The following is a 21,079-nucleotide window of genomic DNA, read 5'->3' on the forward strand; positions in this document are numbered from 1 at the left end:
GAGTTTAACCGTCTCAACAACGAAGTTGCAAATCATTTGACTGAAGATGAAAAAACAATTGATCAAGAGCACTGGTTTGAACCTAGAATGGCAACTATTACTGAATTTATGAAAACAACTAAAAATTGGATTGCAACTAAGCACGAACCTATACAGCCAGTGGAAAATGTACTGCATCAAGAAAATAATGTGGTTGATTATCTGCAAGAAACTGTTAAACCAAATGACAGCGTTTCACAGGTAGGCCTAGGGGTCAGTGATGCTGCACATGCTCGCCCATGTGGATCATAAGTAAGTCGCACCTCAGTTGCGTCACGAGTATCATCAACAAGAGCTAGACAGGAAGCGGAACATGCAGCCTTGCTCGAACGTGCTGCAGCGCTAAAGAAAATGCAACAGCTTGAGTTTGAAACAGCTAGAATCAAAGCTGAAAAGGAAGAGTTAGAGCTGGAAACTGCGTTAGCTGAGAGCAAAGCCAAATTAAGGGTGCTTAAAGAATATGAAAGATATGAAGATTGTTTGAGTAGCTACGCGGCAGTGCAAAGGCCACAAAGTGAAAACGTGAAGAAGGAAAGAATTAGCCTTATGCTCCCACAACAAGCTAATACTAATATTCATGTTCAACCACAAATGAGGCACTCCCGAATACAACTACAGTCTCAACCAGTCCCCAATTACGTGCCCAATGCTCAAGCTAACAGAGGTGACAACATACTAGCAGTTATGCAAAAACAGAATGTAATCACTGAGTTACTTGTAAAACAACAACAGCTATCTCAGCTACCAACAAAAGACATTCCTGTATTCAAGGGTGATGCGCTACAATACAAATCCTTCATTAGGGCGTTTGAGCACGCAATAGAGCAGAAAACCACCAATGATCAAGATAAATTGTACTTCCTGGAACAATTTACGGCTGGTGAGCCTCAAGAGCTTGTTCGCAGCTGTGCTCATATGACACCTAGCAGAGGCTACTGCGAGGCGAAGCGACTACTTCACAAGCACTATGGGGATGAATTACGGATCGCCAGCGCATACATTGACAAAGCACTCAAGTGGCCTCAAGTGAAGTCTGATGATGGGAAGGCATTGAGCGCCTATGCAATGTTTTTGATTGGATGTCGCAATACTATGGAAGACATTGAATTCTTAGAGGAGATGGACAACCCAACCAACCTACGGACAGTGGTGTCTAAGCTACCGTACAAAATGAAGGAACGTTGGCGTGCTGAAGCTTACGGTATGAAAGAGCGAAGAGGAAGGAGAGCAAAGTTTGCTGATTTGGTGAGCTACATAGACCGCCAAGCTAAAATAGCAACGGATCCTCTCTTTGGTAATATCTCAGACAGCCGCTCAACCCCAAGTGGAAAGACTGACCTAAAGGAAAAGCATCATGGGAGGAAAGAGGTCCGTGGAAGCAGTTTCGCGACCAATGTTTCCGCCGAAAACAAAGGGCCTCAAGAAATGCATCTTAAGCCAGCGAACTCAGGTAAAACTGTGAGTGCCTTTGAGAAGCCATGTTTGTACTGTCAGCAGTCTCACACTCTTGCTTCATGTAGCAAAATCAAAGAGCAACCACATAAAGTGCGTGTGGATTTCTTAAAACTAAAGGGCTTATGTTTTGGATGCTTAGTTCCGGGTCATCTGAGCAAATTCTGCAAAAGAAGAATTGAGTGTAAAGAATGTGCTTTAAAGCATCCAGATATTCTGCACATAATAAAAGAAGCAAGTTTTGTCTCACCTGAAAAGAAAGATGGTCGTCATGGAAGCGAAGTATCATGTGCTCAAGTTTCTATTCTGCAAGAGTCCTGTGGCCTCACGGGGGCCGGAGAAGCGGAATGTGTGCTGTCAATAGTACCGGTAAAGATCAAGTCGAAAAAGAGTGACAAGTGTATTGAAACATACGCCTTTCTCGACCCGGGAAGCACAGCAACGTTCTGTACAGAAGACCTGCAAAGGAAATTGAACATTAAAGGGAAACCAACACGAATACTTCTTAGCACCATGGGTCAAGACAAACCTGGAGAACAGAAGCTCATGAACAGTTTCGTCATATCAGACCTGGAAGTGTGCGGGCTGGAAGACACCAAATTCATTGAGCTACCAAAGGTGTTCACTCATAGCAACATACCTGTTCATACTGAGAACATACCTAAACAGTCAGATATCCAAAGGTGGCCTTATCTACATGAAGTACGCTTGCCAGAGATCAAAGCGGATGTAGGGCTGCTTATTGGAGCTAACTGTTCAAGAGCAATGGAGCCATGGCATGTCATTAATGCTGAGGATGGAGGCCCTTATGCCGTGAAGACTGCCATTGGCTGGGTTGTGAATGGGCCCGTAAGAAAGGAACTGGATGATGCAATGAATGACAGGCCTAATGTTTCAGTAAACAGAATCTCTGTGATGGAGATTGAGAAGCTACTGGTCCAACAGTATAACACCGATTTTCCAGAGCGTAACTACGATGACCAAGATGAGATGTCTCATGAAGACAAACTGTTTCTGCAGTCTGTGCAGAGAACGACAATTTTTGAGAACGGGCATTACAGCATTGGATTGCCACTCAGGAATGAGAAGCTCCAAATGCCTAATAACCGTTGTGTGGCGGAACAGCGCATAGCCTGTTTGCTGAGGAAGTTTAAGAAGAATCCTGAATTCTTCAAAGAGTACAAGGGCTTTATGGAGACCATCATTGGCAAAGGCTACGCTGTACAAGTTCCAGTCCACCAGCTTAAACGTGACGACAACAGGGTGTTTTACATACCACATCACGGGGTGTATCACCCAAAGAAAAGAAAGCTGCGGGTGGTCTTCGACTGCACAGCTTCGTTTCAGGATAGGTCTCTGAATAGTGAGCTGCTCCAAGGACCCGACCTAACCAACACGTTAGTTGGTGTCCTTTTAAGATTTCGTGAGGACCCGATAGCTATAATGGCAGACATCGAGTCGATGTTTTATCAGGTCAAGGTGCCGGAACGTGATGCAGACCTACTCCGTTTTCTTTGGTGGCCCAACGGCAAGTTGAACGAGCCTATGGAGGAATTCCGAATGACCGTGCACCTCTTCGGAGCCACTTCCTCACCAAGTGTTGCCTCATACGCACTGAAAAGAACTGCTGAAGATCACAAGGTTGATGCATCTCCAGAAGCTGTCCATACAGTCCTGCACAACTTCTACGTAGATGACTGTCTGAAGAGTGTAGCTGTAGAAGATGATGCGGTGACCTTGGCTAGAGATCTTCGTAACCTGTGTGCCAGCGGAGGCTTTGTTTTAACAAAGTGGATGAGCAATAGCAGGAAGGTGTTAATGTCAATCCCTGAAGTACATAGAGCCAGTGAAGTGAAAGACTTGGATATAAGACATGATGCTTTGCCAGTTGAGAGGACCCTCGGTGTACAGTGGGATACAGAGACTGATACTTTCACCTACAGTATGAAGCTGCAAGACAAACCGATGACCAGAAGAGGCATTTTATCAGTCGTGAATTCCATCTACGACCCCCTTGGCTTTCTGGCTCCGGTCATCTTGCCCGCTAAACTCCTGCTGAAAGATCTCTGTAAAGAACAATACGGATGGGACGAGAACATTGGCGAAAAACACACTGAAGATTGGAAAAGATGGTTCGAAGATGTCAGTCATCTCTCTACATTCCATGTGAGCAGGTGTTTGAAGCCTACAGATTTTGGATGCACTGCAGCAGCACAGTTACATCATTTTTCAGATGCTTCAGAGTACGCGTATGGGACTGTGTCTTATCTGTTGCTAGAGAATAGCCAAGGTGAGAAGCATTGTGCTTTCCTCATGGGGAAATCGAGAGTGGCCCCACTCAAACTGGTCACAATCCCCAGACTTGAGTTGACCGCAGCAGTTGTCGCTGTTAAAATAGACAAGATGTTACATCAAGAGCTTCAAGTTCCACTGCAACGATCTGTTTTCTGGACAGACAGCATTACAGTGCTCAGATACATTGACAGTGAAACAGCTCGTTTCAAAACCTTCGTTGCGAATCGAATCTCGTTGATCCGAGAAGCAACCAAGCCATCGCAATGGAAGTACATCAGAACAACGGAAAATCCTGCAGATCAAGCCAGCAGGGGCCTGAAAGCGAAGAGTTTGGTGCAAGGAGGAACATGGATCAGTGGACCGGACTTCTTGCTGAACAATGAATGTGACTGGCCGGAACAGCCTGTACGAAGGAAAGAAAGCCTTCCAAATGATCCGGAAGTCAAGAATGGAGCTACAGTCAACATTATCAAGGTTGAAGAAAATGTGGAGCCAATTAACAAGCTGATCAACTATTACTCGGACTGGCATAAACTAAAAAGATCAGTGGCCTGGATTTTAAAGGTGAAGGAAACTCTATGGAAACTGAAAGAGGAAAGAAAGGAAATATCAAAAATGATCAGACAAACTGAAACGGACCCTGAAAAGGAAAGATCAAAGTTAGAACTACAAATGAAGAAATTAAGAGCAACAGAAAAGAAATCACTTACCTTGGACGATCTGGTTGCCGCAGAATCGGAAATAATCCAATTCAGTCAAAGACAACAGTTTGGAGAAGAAATCAAAGTACTAAAGAAAGGAAAACAGCTCAGTCGCAGCAGTCAGCTGTTCAGATTGGATCCGATTCTTCAAGATGGCATGTTAAGGGTTGGCGGAAGACTCAATAAGTCTGCCATGCCAGAAAATGCTAAGCATCCAATAATTCTTTCGAAGCACAGCAGAGTTGCTACACTGATTGTGAGAGACATACACCAAAGAACAGGACACTGTGGACGCAGTTATGTCTTGGCACAACTGAGATGCAGGTACTGGATCCCACAAGCCAATTCTGCAATTCGAAAGATAATCAATAAATGTACAGTGTGCCGCAGGATTAATGGAAAGGTTGGTGAACAAAAGATGGCAAACCTGCCTGAAGATCGGCTCTTGCCAGATAAGCCTCCTTTCACAAATACCGGCGTGGATTTCTTCGGGCCGTTTGATGTCAAGCGGGGCCGGGGTACAGTCAAAAGGTACGGCGTGATGTTCACTTGTCTCACTCTCAGAGCGGTGCACATCGAAGTTGCAGATAGCCTCGACACAGATTCCTGCATTAATGCGATTCGTTGTTTTATGTGCAGGAGAGGTCAAGTCACCATCATGCGGTCTGACAACGGCACAAACTTTGTGGCCGCTGAAAGAGAGTTGAGACAAGCCATTCAACAGCTGGATAATGACAGGATTGAAAGAGCCTTGCAGCCAAAGGGAATAAAGTGGATATTCAACAGCCCAGCTGCTTCCCACCAAGGCGGGGTTTGGGAAAGACAAATTCGGACGGTGCGAAGAATCCTCAACTCCGTTTTGAAAGAGCAAGCAGTGAGCGATGATTGTCTTCTGACAATAATGTGCGAGGTCGAAAGCATCATCAACGGCAGGCCGCTTACAACTGTCTCAGATGATGTGAACGATGTAGAGCCTCTAACACCCAATCACTTATTGCTGCTGAAATCTCAACCCAACATGCCTCCAGGGATTTTCAGCAAAGACGACATGTACACAAGAAAGAGATGGAAGCAAGTTCAATATCTTGTGGATTTATTTTGGACTAGATGGACGCGGGAATATCTTCCACTTCTTCAGGAGCGCCAGAAATGGCTAAAGCCAAGAAGAAACTTCACAACTGGAGATGTTGTGCTACTAGTGGGTGGTTCTTCCCCACGGAACTCTTGGCTCATGGGAAAGGTAGTTGAAACATTGCCGGACTCCAGTGGAACAGTACGAAGAGTGAAGATAAAGACCAAGACCAGCATTCTGGAAAGGCCTGTAAACAAACTGTGCTTGTTGGAAGAGGCAACGTCAGAAGAATAGAAGAGAGAAGAAACAAGTTGATAGTTTATGGACGTTTAGAAATTGTTTGGCTCTCAGTGTTTAAGTTTATAATTGCTTAGTCTTCCTGCCTAACCAATTAGGGGCCGGGTAATGTAAGAGCCAAATAGGGACTAGTTTATTTTGAATTATAATTTAGTTTAAAAACAGTTAAAATGGTAAAAGGTATTTCATGAAAATGTATAAGAATATAATAGTTTAAAATGCATACTTTAGTAATGTTTAGGTCTGATAACATTGCAGTATTTTGAGCTTCCAATTAGACAGCAGTACGTCATAGCGTAATTGATTGGACGTAATTAGTTTTAGTTTGAAGTCAGAGACGTTGGAAGCAATACAGTTTTTTGACCGTGCTTGCCATGCTTATGTATAACTTGTGTTTTATAAGTAAACATTTCAAAAGAAGATTTTTGGTCTGCTCGCGTTTCAAATACTGGTTGTAGACTGACTTCAAAAGGTGGTACAGAACATTTAGAACCTACAAGGTGCCACTACAGCCCCTAACTATGCCAATCTGTACATGGGTTTGTTTGAAAATACCTTTATTCTCGATCCACTAAAAACCCTTTTTTCGGCAACATGTTGACCTATCAGCGCTACATAGATGACATTTTTCTTATTTGATCAGGCACTGCAGAGACCCTGGAAAAGTTTCATCAATACATGAACTCCAGCAACGAGCATCTTAAATTTATATTGGAATCTGACCCAGAAAGATAGGTTTTCTTGATGTCATGGTTATCAAGCATGAGCGCAAACTTCACACTGACCTATATCGCAAACCCACAGATAGGAACACTCTACTACGGGGAGACAGTTTCCACCCCATGCAATTAAAAGTCTGCCCATCAGTCAATTTCACCGTGTTAGACGCATTTGCAGTTATGACACCAATTATGACACCCAGGCCTCGGACCTTACGAATAGATTTCTGGAGAGGGGGTACAAGAGCGAATGGGTTGAGGCGGCTGTTGCGAGGTTCAGCACCATCTCCCAAGACGACTCTCTTAAGCCCAAACCCAAAGCCAGCAGACAGAAGACACATCCCCCTTTTTGTGTTACAAGATACTCGCCGATGGGTTCTACATTCAGAGGGATTATTTATAAACACTGGCACATAATAGAATCTGACCCCAGATTGGCGAATGTTTTCAAAGAACCACCTAAACTAGTCTTTAGACGCCCTCCCAACATTAAGGATTTGACGGTTCGAACATATATCCCCAAAAGTAGACACGACAGCCTCATTAATATCCCCGATGGCAATTACAGGTGTGGGCACTGCACACAGTGTAATTTTACGACCAAATGCAAAACATACACACACCCACATAGCGGGAAACATCTCAGTGTTCGCGGTGTGATCACCTGCAACACCAATTTTGTGGTTTACTTGATCAAGTGTCCATGCGGTCTGGGTTACGTTGGTAAGACATGCAGACCATTACGCACACGCATCAGCGAACACCGCAGCAATGTTAGATGCAGTGATGAGCGAAATCCTGTCACCGCACATTTTAAGAAATTTGCGCACAACATCAGTTCCCTGCGTTACATTGGCATAGAGAAGGTTGAAAGACCCCCTAGAGGGGGAAACCACGAGCGACTACTTTTACAACGTGAAACATATCACATACACGCGCTTAACACTCTGGCCCCTTTTGGTTTGAATGAGGAGTTTGACATCAAACCCTTTTTATAGACAGTGTTGTTCCTCACATGCATTGTGTTTCCTTGACACCCCCCCCCCCCCTTTTTCGTCTAGACTATTTCTTTGCTATATATTGCAATTGGATTGGGTAGTCCAGGACATGGATTTCAGTATTGCTATGAGATGTATTATTATTATTCCTTATTATTTTTATTTTTTTTGTTTGTTTATATTTGTTGATGGTGTGGGGATGACCCTTGCAAACAGATGTGGGTAACCGAATATGTATACGTTTATATCCCTCTACCCTTTGTGAAAAATAAGTGTTTTATAATGTTGACAGGCTAGAGATCTGCTAACTATGAGCCATGAAACGGCAACATTATTAGGTTCACTAACAGAGAGGGTACCGTTTAAATATGTATCAGTGTGACTCGTTTTTTATGTGACTTGTCCCACCTCTTTGTATGACGTTTAGATGGGATGTTAGAATAATTGGACTCCACCCAGCCCTCTACCCTTACCCTGCATCTGTTCTGGTTTACACCTGACGAAGACCTGAGTGGTCGAAACGTTGTGCATCATCATCCACCATTAAACTGGGAGCTTTAGACACAGTGTGCGGATATCTCTTCTTGTGTTCTAAGAAATACAAAGGGACCCACATTACTCCAAACAAACAAGACAGTGCCTTCAAGATCTGGGGAAATAAGTGCCTCACAAGATTTCACCAAATGTTTGGGGTGGATGGAATGGAGTCTTTTGGCAATATAGCAGACACATATAAACTACCAAGACATCATTTCTACCGATACTTACAAGTGAGAAGCGGAAAAAGTCCAGTTAACAACGCTCAATGATCTCCATCCTCTGCTGGGATATATGTTAAAGAATTACCAAAGTGGAAAAATAAAAAAATGTAACAGGCCAAATTTACCAAATACTGCATGAGAATGAAACCAAAGTGCATCAAAGATCAATAGGAAAAGGAACTGAAAACAACTGTACTTGATAATGAGTGGAAACAGTGTTTCAAAGACATTATCAAATATACAAGATCTCCTTTTTGGCAAGAATAGGAAGAAAAATATAAGATATTTTAGAACACCATCAATAACACACAAGTTTACCTAAACCAGCCCCAGCTGCTGGAGGTAATGCGGGACAAACAATGCTGAATACATGTACAAAAAAAATAAATATATATTGTATAGATTTTAGACACATTTTAAGAAAAGAGGTGTCTATAGAAAGTCATAACATACTCCCGGATACAACCCCAAAACTTGGAAAAAGAACAATGTAATTTGTTCTGGACTTTAAGAATAACAGCACTCAAACAAATAACGAAAAGCTGGAAAAAAATGTAACTCCCCCAAGGTAGACAAATGGTTAGCAGAGGATGTGTACAGGATGGAAAAGGTAATCTATAAGATTGGCAAAAATGAAAAGTTATTTGAAAAAAGAAACGGGGCCCCCTTTAGGCCTAATTTAAGTAAACTGGATGGAATCATGCAACTGTTTAATAATAAAAGTTGAAGAGGTTAAATTAAATGAAAGAATACCTCTGAAGATAAGCCAATACTAATATAAAGGCATCAAAGCCAGTGAAATGTTCTCTTCTTTTTACTTTATTTATTGTTAAATATAAATTTTTTCTCTGTTATCCTTTATTTTGTCTTTTTATTTGTGTATTTATGTATGTGTTCTTGTACGTGTAAAAAGCTAATAATAATAATAATAATAATAATAATAATAATATACATTTTATTTAAAGCGCCTTTCATGACACCCAAGGTCACTTCACAAACAAAAAGGTTGTTAAAATTATAGTCATCTCATAACATGAAAAATAAAAAATAAAAGTAAAAGTCAGTCAGTCAGTCAGTCAGTCCATAAGCCATCTTGAAGAGTTAGGTTTTAAGTCTGTTTTTAAAGTCAGTAATTGAGTCGCAGTGTGTGTGTGGGTGATGTAGTCTGGCAGTGAATTCCACAGCTTAGGTAGCTGAAAGCCCTCCCTCCCAGGGTGCTGAGGTTCACACTATAAGGACATGCAGTAGGCCTGCTGAGGAGGATCTCAGTGAGCGGGCAGGGGTGTAAACTTCCAGGAGATCAGTGAGGTAGGTGGGGGTATAATTGTGTAGGGCCTTGTATGTGCAGTTGCATAAGCAATGATGTTACATGGCTATATGCCATATATTTACAATATGTAAATGGAAGACCGACTATATGTGTAAGGATGCCCTGCTACAGTCATAGTTAATGGAATTACCAAGGATAATGCTTTCTATTAGTGCATAATGCATACAAGGTACAGTAACTTGTCAAAAGGAATAGTTTTTTTCCCTTTTTCACAGGACTAAGGGGAAAATACATGTATACACATACAAAAAAAATGTGTTTATGAAATAGAAATAAGATGTTTGATTGCTTTCAAGTGACAAAATGAAATTAACATAATAAAGTATTAAAAAAGTCAAGTCACATTATTTATATAGCACACTTAAACGTAATGCAATTGACTCAAGGTGCTCACAGTAATAAAACAAAATATAAATGACAAAAAATAAATAAAAAAATAATAGTAATGATAAAACTGAATATGATTGTAGATAAAAAGAAGATACAGTTACAAAAACTACTACTACTATAGGCCTAGCAAAATGTACAGTAAAGTTAAAGATGGCAGTATAATTTATTTCCTTGGCCTTTGGAATTAAAATAGCCCCACATCACATACCCTTCACCACATCTCACTATTGGCATGGGGTACTTTCCATAAGATCATCTCTCAATGTGGCCTACTGGTTAGCGCTTCGGACTTGTAACCGGAGGGTTGCCGGTTCGAACCCTGACCAGTAGGCACGGCTGAAGTGCCCTTGAGCAAGGCACCTAACCCCCTCACTGCTCCCAGAGCGCTGTTGTTTATCAGGATGTAAAGTACCCTGGATCCATTATGCCTTTTACTTAAGGCATTAAGATCAATTTTCAAAAGAGGATTTTTAATTCCTCCTTTTAGTCAACTTTAGCATGGGTTCATAAACTTATGAGCTTAACTGTATACAAAAAATATCTTGCAATGACACCTCTGGGGTACTGTGAAATTACTGTGAAATAATGTGGTGCCAAGATTGGATTTGATATTCAGGACAAACCTGATCTCATTCTGTTGTGCTTCAGCGACAATGCAACAGATTTCAATGGGTTAACTGCTTCTGAACAGAACTAGATAATATTCACTTGTGAATTGTTAAATAATACCTGCATTAATTCCTTCATTTGAAATGAATGACTACATAACATTTACTAATAGTCTTTATAATTCACATTCTTTATATCATTAGCAACGTGGTGACAGTATATTAGGATATTTACTGCAGCAGCACCTATGCCAAATGGTAATGGCAATCCATCTACTGCCATGTTTACCGTGGGATCCCCTTGGATAAGAGGAATGTTGATTTCAAAGAGAGATGAAAGGTCTGCAATGGGTAAAATGCCTGTGGTATTGGCAGTGGCAGAACAAAACTGACTGAACAAAATTTTAGCTTTTCAGCATTTAATTATAAATGAAAACAAACATTTTTGATGGAACTGTACACACATTTAGCAACAGTGAGATTCATACATGAGATGAAGACAGTGTCAATAGATAGCCCCAGACCAGTTAATAAATACAATGTAAGAACAGGAATCAACTGCCAAATTATGTCATTTCATCTCTTGTGCATAAGGTGCATGTAAAAAGGAACAATTTTGACACTTATTTAGAAATACAAGGCTTTCGGAAACTTTGAAGCTTTATCAGGTCCAGTTTAAACTTCTTTCACTTTCCCTTGGTGGGCAAATCCATTTAATTGGTGTGTGGAGCCATTTTCTAGTTGTTTATCACATGAGGTTGCAATTGCTTCTCCACCACTTATAATACCGTTCATTGTTTGCTTTTCTTGGTTCCGAACAGGGAGTCTGTTGCCCTTGATATAGGACTGGAACCAGAAGTTGGAGAAAAGAATGAAGAACAAGGTACCATAGATCCAAATAAGATGGATGAAAACGGGGACTTGGAAGTCACATTTTTCCATGAAATAGTACTGAGATATGTGGACTGAAACCAGGACAAACTGCATCTAAGGAGAAGAGAAAAACGATTCAACGAAGAATTAGAAAAGAAAATACAGAATGCAAGAAATGTGTAGCAGTTCATGATCATCTCCTCAGTCCTGGTTTAATACTCACTAATTGGATGGCAGTCATATATTTCTTCCACCAAAGGTACCGCTGGAACTGAGGCCCAGCAGCAGATAATCCATAGTACGAGTACATGATGACATGGACAACAGCATTCACCATGCAATGAAATGTACCCATTCCCGAAGCTACACAGAAGAGACAGCATTAATCTCAATTATCTTTGAGACAGTTTTTTTTTTACCAAAAACAAGATTTGTAACAATTACAAGAGTAATAGACAAACACTGATGTGTTTAATCATAGTTTCACTTTAGAATACTTGCAGCATAGGGAGTACGGACACTGTCAACATTATGTAAAATTAATAGCAGGTTTAAAAGATCAAATATGTTTTTATGCCTACATGTTACACTATTGCCAAATTAGCAAGAAATTAAGTTGAAATGTCCTAAAAGGTGTAAAATATTTTTTCCATGTTGCATGCAGAAGTTAGATGAGGCATATTTGATTTCTAATATGGAAATTGAATAAAAGTGTATGCCCCCCCCAAAAAAAAAATACATGCATTAACTGAGAGAAATTAATTATTGATCTGGGAATATTAGATAATTATATTGATAATTCACTAGCTTCTGCTATGATCAATTAAAACTGCCATCATTCTAATAAAAAATACTAACAAGTGATAACAAACTACCCAAAGGAAAATTGAAATCTCACAGTACTAAAATGTAAGCTTACATTAACATGGAAATAGGAAAGTATGATTATCAAAATTGTAGTACTATAGAGCACATTTCTTTTCAGTGCAATACATGAAGATGGGTATACACTCTGTGTGTGTGTGCTCAGCTATTTTCATTCAGGCCCTTCATAAAACCTACCAGGTGTTAGTGTGATGCCCCACCACCAGGTCCATGGCATGAAAGAGTGATGGAAAATATGTAGAAATGTAACCTGGCTATGTTTCTTCCGCAACACAAAAAATACCTGTTGGATAAAATGTCAGATTTATTGTTTCTGTTCACTAATAGAATTGAAATAAACATTATTGAATGAGAACTTGGAAATGCTGAAATACATAATACTTCTGACCACAAATAGAAAATGTAAACATAGCACAACATTTGAAAACTTTGTTGCCCCTTGCAGGAAATTACTTTTTGCTGTATATCATCTATAGCAGATTCATTTCAGTACAGTGCAGCTACATGAAGTCATTTCACTTTGATGTCTTTCAATGTCTTATGTAAAGCTTTCAGTTGCCTTGTGCATGAAAATGAATTGAGGTGTTGTAGTTTACTTTAGTCTTTAGGCCCATCTTTACTAAGGGAACCTTCAGCCAGATACATTTAATGTTATATCACAATAATAATGTATCGTACAACTACTAATTTCCACCCCTTTCATTCGAAAATTTGAAAACAAAGATGTTTTTTTAATACTTCAAAATAATGTTTGATGAAGTGTGTAGATTTGAACAAAATCTGGTTTGGCTCTCAACGGGAGCTTTTACTGCCTAAAATATCCATATAGCATGTTGACCATGCTCGGAGTTTTGTGCTGGGCGCCCTATTTCCACCCACTCACTCATTGGGCACATCAACGGTTAGCCCGATAATTCCTGTTGCAAATTCAAAATTCCACTACAGCTCAAAGCGGTTTTAAATTGTACACATAGCCTTACAACACTGTTTACAGCTCTTCAAGTCCCTATACAATGTCATTTTTGGTACAGAGATAATTGAGATACCCTTATGGGGTGAGTGCTTGCATTTTTTTAGGAATCAAGTGACATACATGTAAAAGGGCGAATATAGAGCACGGGCCAAAAAAGGTAACTTTCCAATAACATTATTGTTACGCTATTTGTTATTAACTGACAAACTCACCAAGCTCCAAGCCAAAGTGGGAGGGGTGGGACCTGATAAGAGCCGTTATTGGGCCAGCCCAGTGTCAGTATGAAAAAAATTAACTAATTGGCTAGGGTTAAGGTCGACTGCTTTGGTTGACTATTGACTATCAGCCCGGGAAAAGCCTACTGTCTCTCTCCCTCCCAGCACATCGTTGTCATCACCTGTCTCAATGATGTAAACTTGTGGATGACTAAAAACTAATTGAAGCAGTAATAAGACTGAGGTATTGTTGTTGGAACTAAATCTGCTCTCACAAAGATGAACACTCAACTCAGGTCTCAGTCTAGACAGTATGCTCTCCTTCATCAACAGTTTTCTCATGGTGCCTTTTTCCATCCAACTAAACATTGCACGACTACGCCAAGCCCTCAGTCAGCACAGTGCAGAAGTCCTGGTCAACTCTTATGTTACATCCCGCATTGACTACTGCAACTCCATCCTGTCTGCCATCCCATATAAACTACTCCACCGGTTCCAATTAACCCAAAACTCTGCCTCAAGGATCTTGCTAATAAACTTAAATACAAATAAACACAAACAGACGCTTTTGAGTGAAATACATAATATTTTAACCAAGGACCACCCTTCTTCAGTATTCCCAGTTTTGTTTGGGAGACAGGCTGCCCCCACTTTGTTTCCAGTTTACGGAGCCTGCCTACAGAAACCGGGTTGTTTTAACGGTGTACTCACAGAATGGGCAGCTAGCAGACCTGAAAAGATGATTGCTGAATGTGACAGAAAATGTTATGGGCTTAAAAATTGCGTAAAATCCCTGACTCCACCTTTAAGCACAGCAATGAGCTCTTCCAGCTGTAGCTTTTCAATAAGGTCTAAGGTGGAATTCAACATCTATTTCCCACTTCTGATAACAATGCATCAGATCCAGAACCAGGACCAACCGGCTCGGTTACCAGCTTCCCCCGTTTATTATCATAATTTAGCAAAAACAGCAAATCTAATGGTGTCTCAAGACTTTTGCACAGTACTGTATATCAATTGAAATTGTAAAAAGGGTCACTTACCGTGTCCATTAACTCAATGTATTTTGAAAAGTAAAACAGCCAACACACTCGAATCAGCTGAAAAGAAAGAAAGACTACTTGAACATCTGACACAAAATATGGTATAACCAAACAGGCAGTTAAATAAGTAGAGTTTGCAGCCATTTTGCAGAACTGGAATATTGAAATGACTGATGACCGGGGGGTTGAAAAGTTGGTATTCATGTTTTGTCCCATCTAGACATAGAGGCTGCAATTATACAAAACACAATACACAAGAGTAGTAACTAACTTCAAACTTGGTGTATACCAACTTGTTAGACTAAAAAAACCAGTCTGAAGCTTTGATGATTTTTTGTCTTCTTTTTCTGCTTTCCTGTGGAGTGCTCATCTGCAGGAGGCAGGGAGAGGAACAAGTCCTTGGTCCATTGTACAGAGATGAACAATGGGCTGTTCAACATTGAGGCATTCATTCAATTTACATTGTCTGAGAGAATATGGTTTGTGGCACCAAATTCTCCTTCAGAGCTTGAAGTAATTTGTGCAGATTCTCTTCTGTGTCACCTTAAAGGAACACGCCAACTTTTTTGGATCCATTTTTTTATCATACAGTAAATGCCCCAGTATCTGACCCTCTCATGGGAAGATCTGTAGTTGTCTCCAAAGAGTTTGACCATGCAAGGTTAGATAGCTTTCTCGGATAGCCATGAGAAGCACTCGCTTGTTCTGTGCTTTGAGAGGAAATGTACAATGCAGAGAAAATCAATGAACCTCTGAAAATAACTCATCTCTGATGTGTTTCACAGAATCATGGACCATAAGTTTTAGGGTTAGGGTCTGGCTGCTCCTCTGTTAAATAACTTGAAAGAAATTGTAGATCTCATTTTCATGGGTAATTCTAATGTAGATAATCAGGCATGTTTGTCTGACAGAACTGCTCTCATGGGTCCTGGGTACAATCAGTGACACATGTTGCGGCTGTCTCAAGACAATTGTGCGTAGGTGTTGTATCCTGTGTCATGTTGCATAGTATATAGTATAGTAATAAGAATACTGAATTCATCAGATTTGGTTTTGATTGAGTGGCCATTTTGTCTCAAATAAACATGATTATGTTACAGCTACACAACTACAGTTGCAGTTCCACAAGTTTTGAAGACAGTTTGTTTTCGCAGATCATATAGGCAGTACACATACAATTCTCAGTTGCTTTTAAACTCCTCATTTTGTTTTCTACATAAAGCTGCACTGTTGTCCACTGCCTTTCCAATGATGGCATCTTATGCTGCGTTCACGACCATAAACTTGGAAGACCTGAGTTGAAAAATCCCAACTTCCAAAAAAGTGCCTTCATGAGATCAGTCCAGAAAACAAATTTTGATTCCTACAGTAACATGTCAGAACTACTTGGTTGAGACCATGGTTGACCTCCTCGTCAGGGCCATTTTACAAACTCGAACGTACATTGAACATGTGAATGAATCGACCGCCATCCATTATCCCTTACATAAATAACCTTGCCAAATTTGTAATGGGAATGAAGATTGCCTATTATAGTATAAGAATATAGTATATATACTCTTTTGATCCTGTGAGAGAAATTTGGTCTCTGCATTTATCCCAATCCATGAATTAGTGAAACACACTCAGCACACAGTAAACACATAGTGAGGTGTAGCACACACACTAATCCTGACGCAGTGAGCTGCCTGCTACAGCGGCGCTCGGGGAGCAGTGAGGGGAGTAGGTGCCTTGCTCAAGGGCACTTCAGCTGTTCCTACTGGTCGGGGTTCGAACCGGCAACCCTCCGGTTACAAGTCCGAAGCGCTAACCAGTAGGCCGAGGCTGCTCCACTTTATGTTGTATTATGTTGTCACAATGGAGGCCTTTAAGAGCATGAGTGTGACATCGAGTCAGGTTAATCAAGGCACAGGATTTCCACACAAGTCTCCAAGCATAAAATCTTGTGTTCACTTCTATGCATTTAATGTGGGATTGGAACCTTCTATGCTTATTTTGTCTTTTCTTGCTGCATTCATTAATGGCATACAAGCAGAGTCTTTATGAAGCCTCATTTGAGTAAAATGACCTAAATCTTTTGGGCCCTATTTTATTATTTTCACTCTGCCTATGAGTTCAAATAACAGACAAGTGCAGATGTGTGTAGGCTATACTCTGCTAGGTTTTAGTAAAGCATGGTTTAGTGGAATACCTGTTCCATACGGTCTCATGTGCAAGCAGATTCCTTTAAATGTGCCGCTAACTATCAAAATACCGATGCGCTGTTTGAAGTTGCGCTGCTTGCTGTTAAAGGGAATGACAGATGTAATTTTCATTGGTTTAAACTTTAAAGGATGTTATGACCAAAACACACCCAAGACTGATTAACCCATTTACTCCTAAAATGCCTGCTAAAAACGCCTATAGAATCCTATGGCATTCTAGACTAAATAACCTTATTTCCTGAGGGTTTTCTGAAAACATACTAAAAATTGTCAACGTCTACCAAAATTTAATATCTAAGCCTCTGTAGCACCTAGAAACATGAAATAAAAAGCATGCTGCGCTACGCAGCATCCAGCGGGAGGGTCAATGTTGCGCTACGCAGCATCTAGCGGGAGGGTCAATGTTGCGTCATGCAGCATCCAGCGCGAATGGGTTAAGAGACATAAAAACTGCCTTTTTGCACCAGGTGCCCGACGTTTGATAACAAAACCACCCCGAATGTAGACTGGACAAACCCCTAAATGTATTTAAGCTATTTGCCAGTGACCATGTATTTTAGATCGCCAAAATAGGGCCCTTAATGTCAGAACAAGTTCTACACTGAACTGGCCTATAGGTGAAGACAGAAAGCCTCTCTAGATCTCTCTCCAGGTCAAAACTTTCCTGTAAAAAATATCTGGTTTTAAAATGATTTTTTTAATCACTTCCCTTCTTTTCTCAGCTAAAAACGATCAAATGTTTCTTGCTGTGCCTAGCTAATCATAAGAGATACATTTTCCTGAAATCCTTGTAACATATGGTATACTGAGAGTCAAATTTGTTTTATATTGTAATGGCAAGAAAGAAGACAGTAGGAAAGCTTACTTTCAAACTCGTAAACTGACATGCAATAATTCCAAGGTAATGGGCTAACAATGTACTAATCACTAAACACAATAAAACAAGCAACACCAGATGAAAAAAAAAAAAAAAAATCAAGAAACTGAATTACATCAAAATCAAGTTAAGGCTAGTAATACTGTGAGGTAACAACGCCCAGCAGGAAATATCTACATATAGAACACAATTTAGCTGCAATATGACCGACAATACTGCTGTATTTTTGGTGATTGCCATTTCATTGTGTGTGGGAGAAAATAACCTCTTAAAGTAAACATAATCATAGAGATGCGGGGTATAAAAGAAGCGAACATGCGACTAGTTGTGGTTATACCAGAGACTTTCTAATGAGACACAGCACTCAAAAAATCTTCCATAGAAAAGCATGGGGTTAGTTTATAACGCCAATATGGCAGTTGTCTACACATATCCCACCCCTTCCGCGGCAAAACGTCAACATGTGAATACATTGAGCCAATCATGTGCGGTGTTGTGAATACATTAAGCCAATTATGTGGTGTGTGGTGAAGACATTGTGCCAATCATGTGTTGTGATCTCACCGCTGGAGCAAGGTTGGTGTCGTGAAGCCTTACGCATTTCTGCCGAAATAGATGCCCGATAAGTGCTCAAAAAGCAAAATGCAATAAGGCCGCCGAGTGGAGGGACTTACCTAAAAGGACTTTGGTTTTAAATCAGTGTGGATGACTTATCAATTAGCTTGAGGGCAGATGACCTTATACTTACTCTAAGGGCTTGAGGACTGCTGGATAGGTCGCAAATGTCGCATCTCCAGGTAAATGTAGTTCCCCAGCCAGACATCAAAAACTATTAGATAGAAAGAAGCATGTGACGTCAATCAATACAATTTCAAAATGCAAATCTCCAAATACAAAAAATTAAATGTTCATGTTTTTCTGTGAAAACATTATTCAGCCACTCACCTCATATACAATATAGGCATTGAAAGCCACCATGCCGAAGTTATATACAACCATGGCTGTTTTGAGATGAAGAGGCTTACGGTTTGCCATAAAGCGTGGCCCGGCGTAGAGAACTAAGAATATGTAACCCAATAAGATGAGGGTCATCTGGATGGGGCTCTGCATCAAAGGATAGTCTCGGACACGATGATCTGGGCATTAAGTAGTATATCTTTAGCATCAAAATATCAAAAAGCAAGAATTCCCTTCTGATGACTGACAAGAACACAACCAAGCACAATAACATAACATGTTCTGCAGGATAATGGGTCCCTTACCCGTTCTTTTGAGCAGATAGTCATTGAACTGCAAGATATTTGATATCACCTCTTGGATCATCTTTTGTTTTTGGATGGATATCTGGAAAAATTAAAATATGGTTGAAAATGATGTTTGAAAATGGGCAATTCCAAATGCATTCATAGGAAAAATTGGTTGAGCACAGTCTTCAAGAAGGAGTAAGAGCATGGTTCTGATTCAACACAACCAGAGAAAACAGATGAAAAGGTATGTAGAATATGCTTCTACTCAGATTATCATGATGACAATGTTGAACCACAGAATGTTCAGATGATAAGGGATGATCATACTAGAATGGGCTAGCGTGAAACTGAAAGACTTCTCAAGTGTGAGAATCATAACTTAAACATTTCGCTTTATTAAAAAAAATTTGGTTCGAGATGAAAATGTATGCATAATACTTCCTCACACTAAGGAAAAAAACATTTCCCTAATAACTTCAATTTTACAAGTCATATGTCTACAAGGGAAACATTGTGCCTTGAACCACCCTTACTGGCAGGTTTGACCAAAGGAGGAGTGAAAAACATACATCCTTAGATTACCAATGTGAACCTTAGCTATAAAGAGTCAGAGGATTTAAAAATTGGACAGCCAATTGGAGTATTTCTATGTTAATGCCTTAAAATTGTGAATAGTAACATCTTTTCCAAGGCTGGTCTATAAATCTTGCATAAACATTAGGTAAAGGATAATGTATACCCCCCCCCCCCATAAATGCACAAATAGGCTGACACCAGTTATAATTTCACTGCATTTCTTACTTCCAGTAACTATATGCAAGTGACAATAAACTTCCTTGTATCCTTGTATGTATAGAACATCTGTCATTATTGGGAAAGTAAGTCCCGGTCTTGTTCCGCCCTGAAGGGACTTATTTCCCCAAAAATGACCGGCGTTCTATACATTATCCTGATTATTACATGGCTACTTGCCAAAACAAAACAATAAACTCCCCACGATATGACTCTTTAGCCTACATAGCCTAGGCTATAGCCTATTTGTCACCGTTCATCATGGCTTTTGCTGAGAAACAAATAGTTTGCAACAACACACGCTGAACTTGAATCAAACATTCTTTAGGACACAGCTGATCAACAGCTGACACAGCTTTTCACTTTTGAATGAAGTTCCAGTAGTTGCGGAGTGATATGAAAGACCTGAATTAGAAGCACAAACTCTGTTGCCATTGACAACGGTCATTATGTTTTTCAGAGGTCCTCTAGTCGAAAATAATGACTAGAACTTTGGGAAATCCCATTAAGTCAATGGAGCGTTCTACTTGCATTGTGAAGAGCCGTGTAATAAGCAACATTTAACATTGTGACAGCAAAACAGGTTCAACCAGTGGAATGAAGGTTAGAAATCTGGACACAATTAATGTACAGTATAGAGGTCAATGTATTAAAGCCTTTCCCGAAACACTGAAAGAAGATCAATTTACATGCTAAGAAAAAACAACGGTTTAAATGTGAAATGGGGAGCTTAAAAGATAAGTGACCAATGTTAGGTACTGTTCTTGCTGAAAACTCACCTGTTAGATCTCTTACTATGTTCCCAACCTTTTCCACAGGTACCTGAACAGAGTTCCACTTTGCCACTCACCCCAAACTCACATGAAGACAGAGGAAATTGTGGCTGTAAAAACAAATGAATGAGTGTGTAAATCCTTGCAATCTTGCTCCTCAAAAATGTGTACTCTGTGGTTCAGAAATAGGTGTAACACTGAAAGGCTAAGTTGTGTTACGACAGACCAGGGAGGGACACGCTACCACCTGAATTTAAGAGAAGCGGATGAACACAGATTGGAGCCAACACCCATTTCGTTTCTGGGGCACACCCTGATTTTAGTGTTTCTGGACCCACCCACCCCACTGTTGTGATCGGATGTTGTTTGTTGAGCTGGTTGGACACTGGCTGCTAGAGTGGTTGTAAGGGCTGCTCTTTTACGCCTACTTGTCCATAATTGGAATTAAACAATGAAAAGGTTCTTTGTTTGGTTGGGCACAGATAATGTTCAGTTGGTATAAAACGTACAACCAGCGCAATGTGATGCCACAAAG

General features: G+C 40.3%; 1 protein-coding gene across 1 annotated transcript; it reads right to left on the minus strand.

The window, feature by feature from the left end:
- Nucleotides 1-11,064: 11,064 nt before the first annotated feature.
- elovl1a (ELOVL fatty acid elongase 1a) lies at nucleotides 11,065-20,814 on the minus strand. The gene is made up of 8 exons (XM_076264875.1): nucleotides 20,551-20,814; nucleotides 18,995-19,076; nucleotides 18,678-18,868; nucleotides 18,481-18,561; nucleotides 14,652-14,708; nucleotides 12,598-12,703; nucleotides 11,759-11,898; nucleotides 11,065-11,649 (listed from the first exon to the last, which is right to left on the minus strand). The coding sequence occupies exons 2-8, from the start codon at nucleotides 19,053-19,055 to the stop codon at nucleotides 11,338-11,340; spliced, it is 948 nt and encodes a 315-aa protein (XP_076120990.1). The 5' UTR covers nucleotides 19,056-19,076; nucleotides 20,551-20,814; the 3' UTR covers nucleotides 11,065-11,337.
- Nucleotides 20,815-21,079: the final 265 nt, after the last annotated feature.

The sequence above is a fragment of the Alosa pseudoharengus genome, unplaced genomic scaffold (assembly GCF_046254945.1).
Source record: "Alosa pseudoharengus isolate Yale_2024_CS ecotype anadromous, Long Island Sound unplaced genomic scaffold, YU_APseudo_1.1 YU_APseudo_1.1_scf_4, whole genome shotgun sequence".
NCBI classification, from domain to species: domain Eukaryota; kingdom Metazoa; phylum Chordata; class Actinopteri; order Clupeiformes; family Clupeidae; genus Alosa; species Alosa pseudoharengus.

Excerpts from the sequence above, each read along its gene's own strand:
- elovl1a (XM_076264875.1), bottom strand. The coding sequence starts at position 19,055 with ATGATCCAAGAGGTGATATCAAATATCTTGCAGTTCAATGACTATCTG. Across the intron at positions 18,562-18,677 it reads ATGCCTATATTGTATATGAG|TTTTTGATGTCTGGCTGGGG; the intron begins GTGAGTGGCTGA and ends TCTATCTAATAG. Across the intron at positions 11,899-12,597 it reads GGGCATCACACTAACACCTG|CTTCGGGAATGGGTACATTT; the intron begins GTAGGTTTTATG and ends TCTTCTGTGTAG.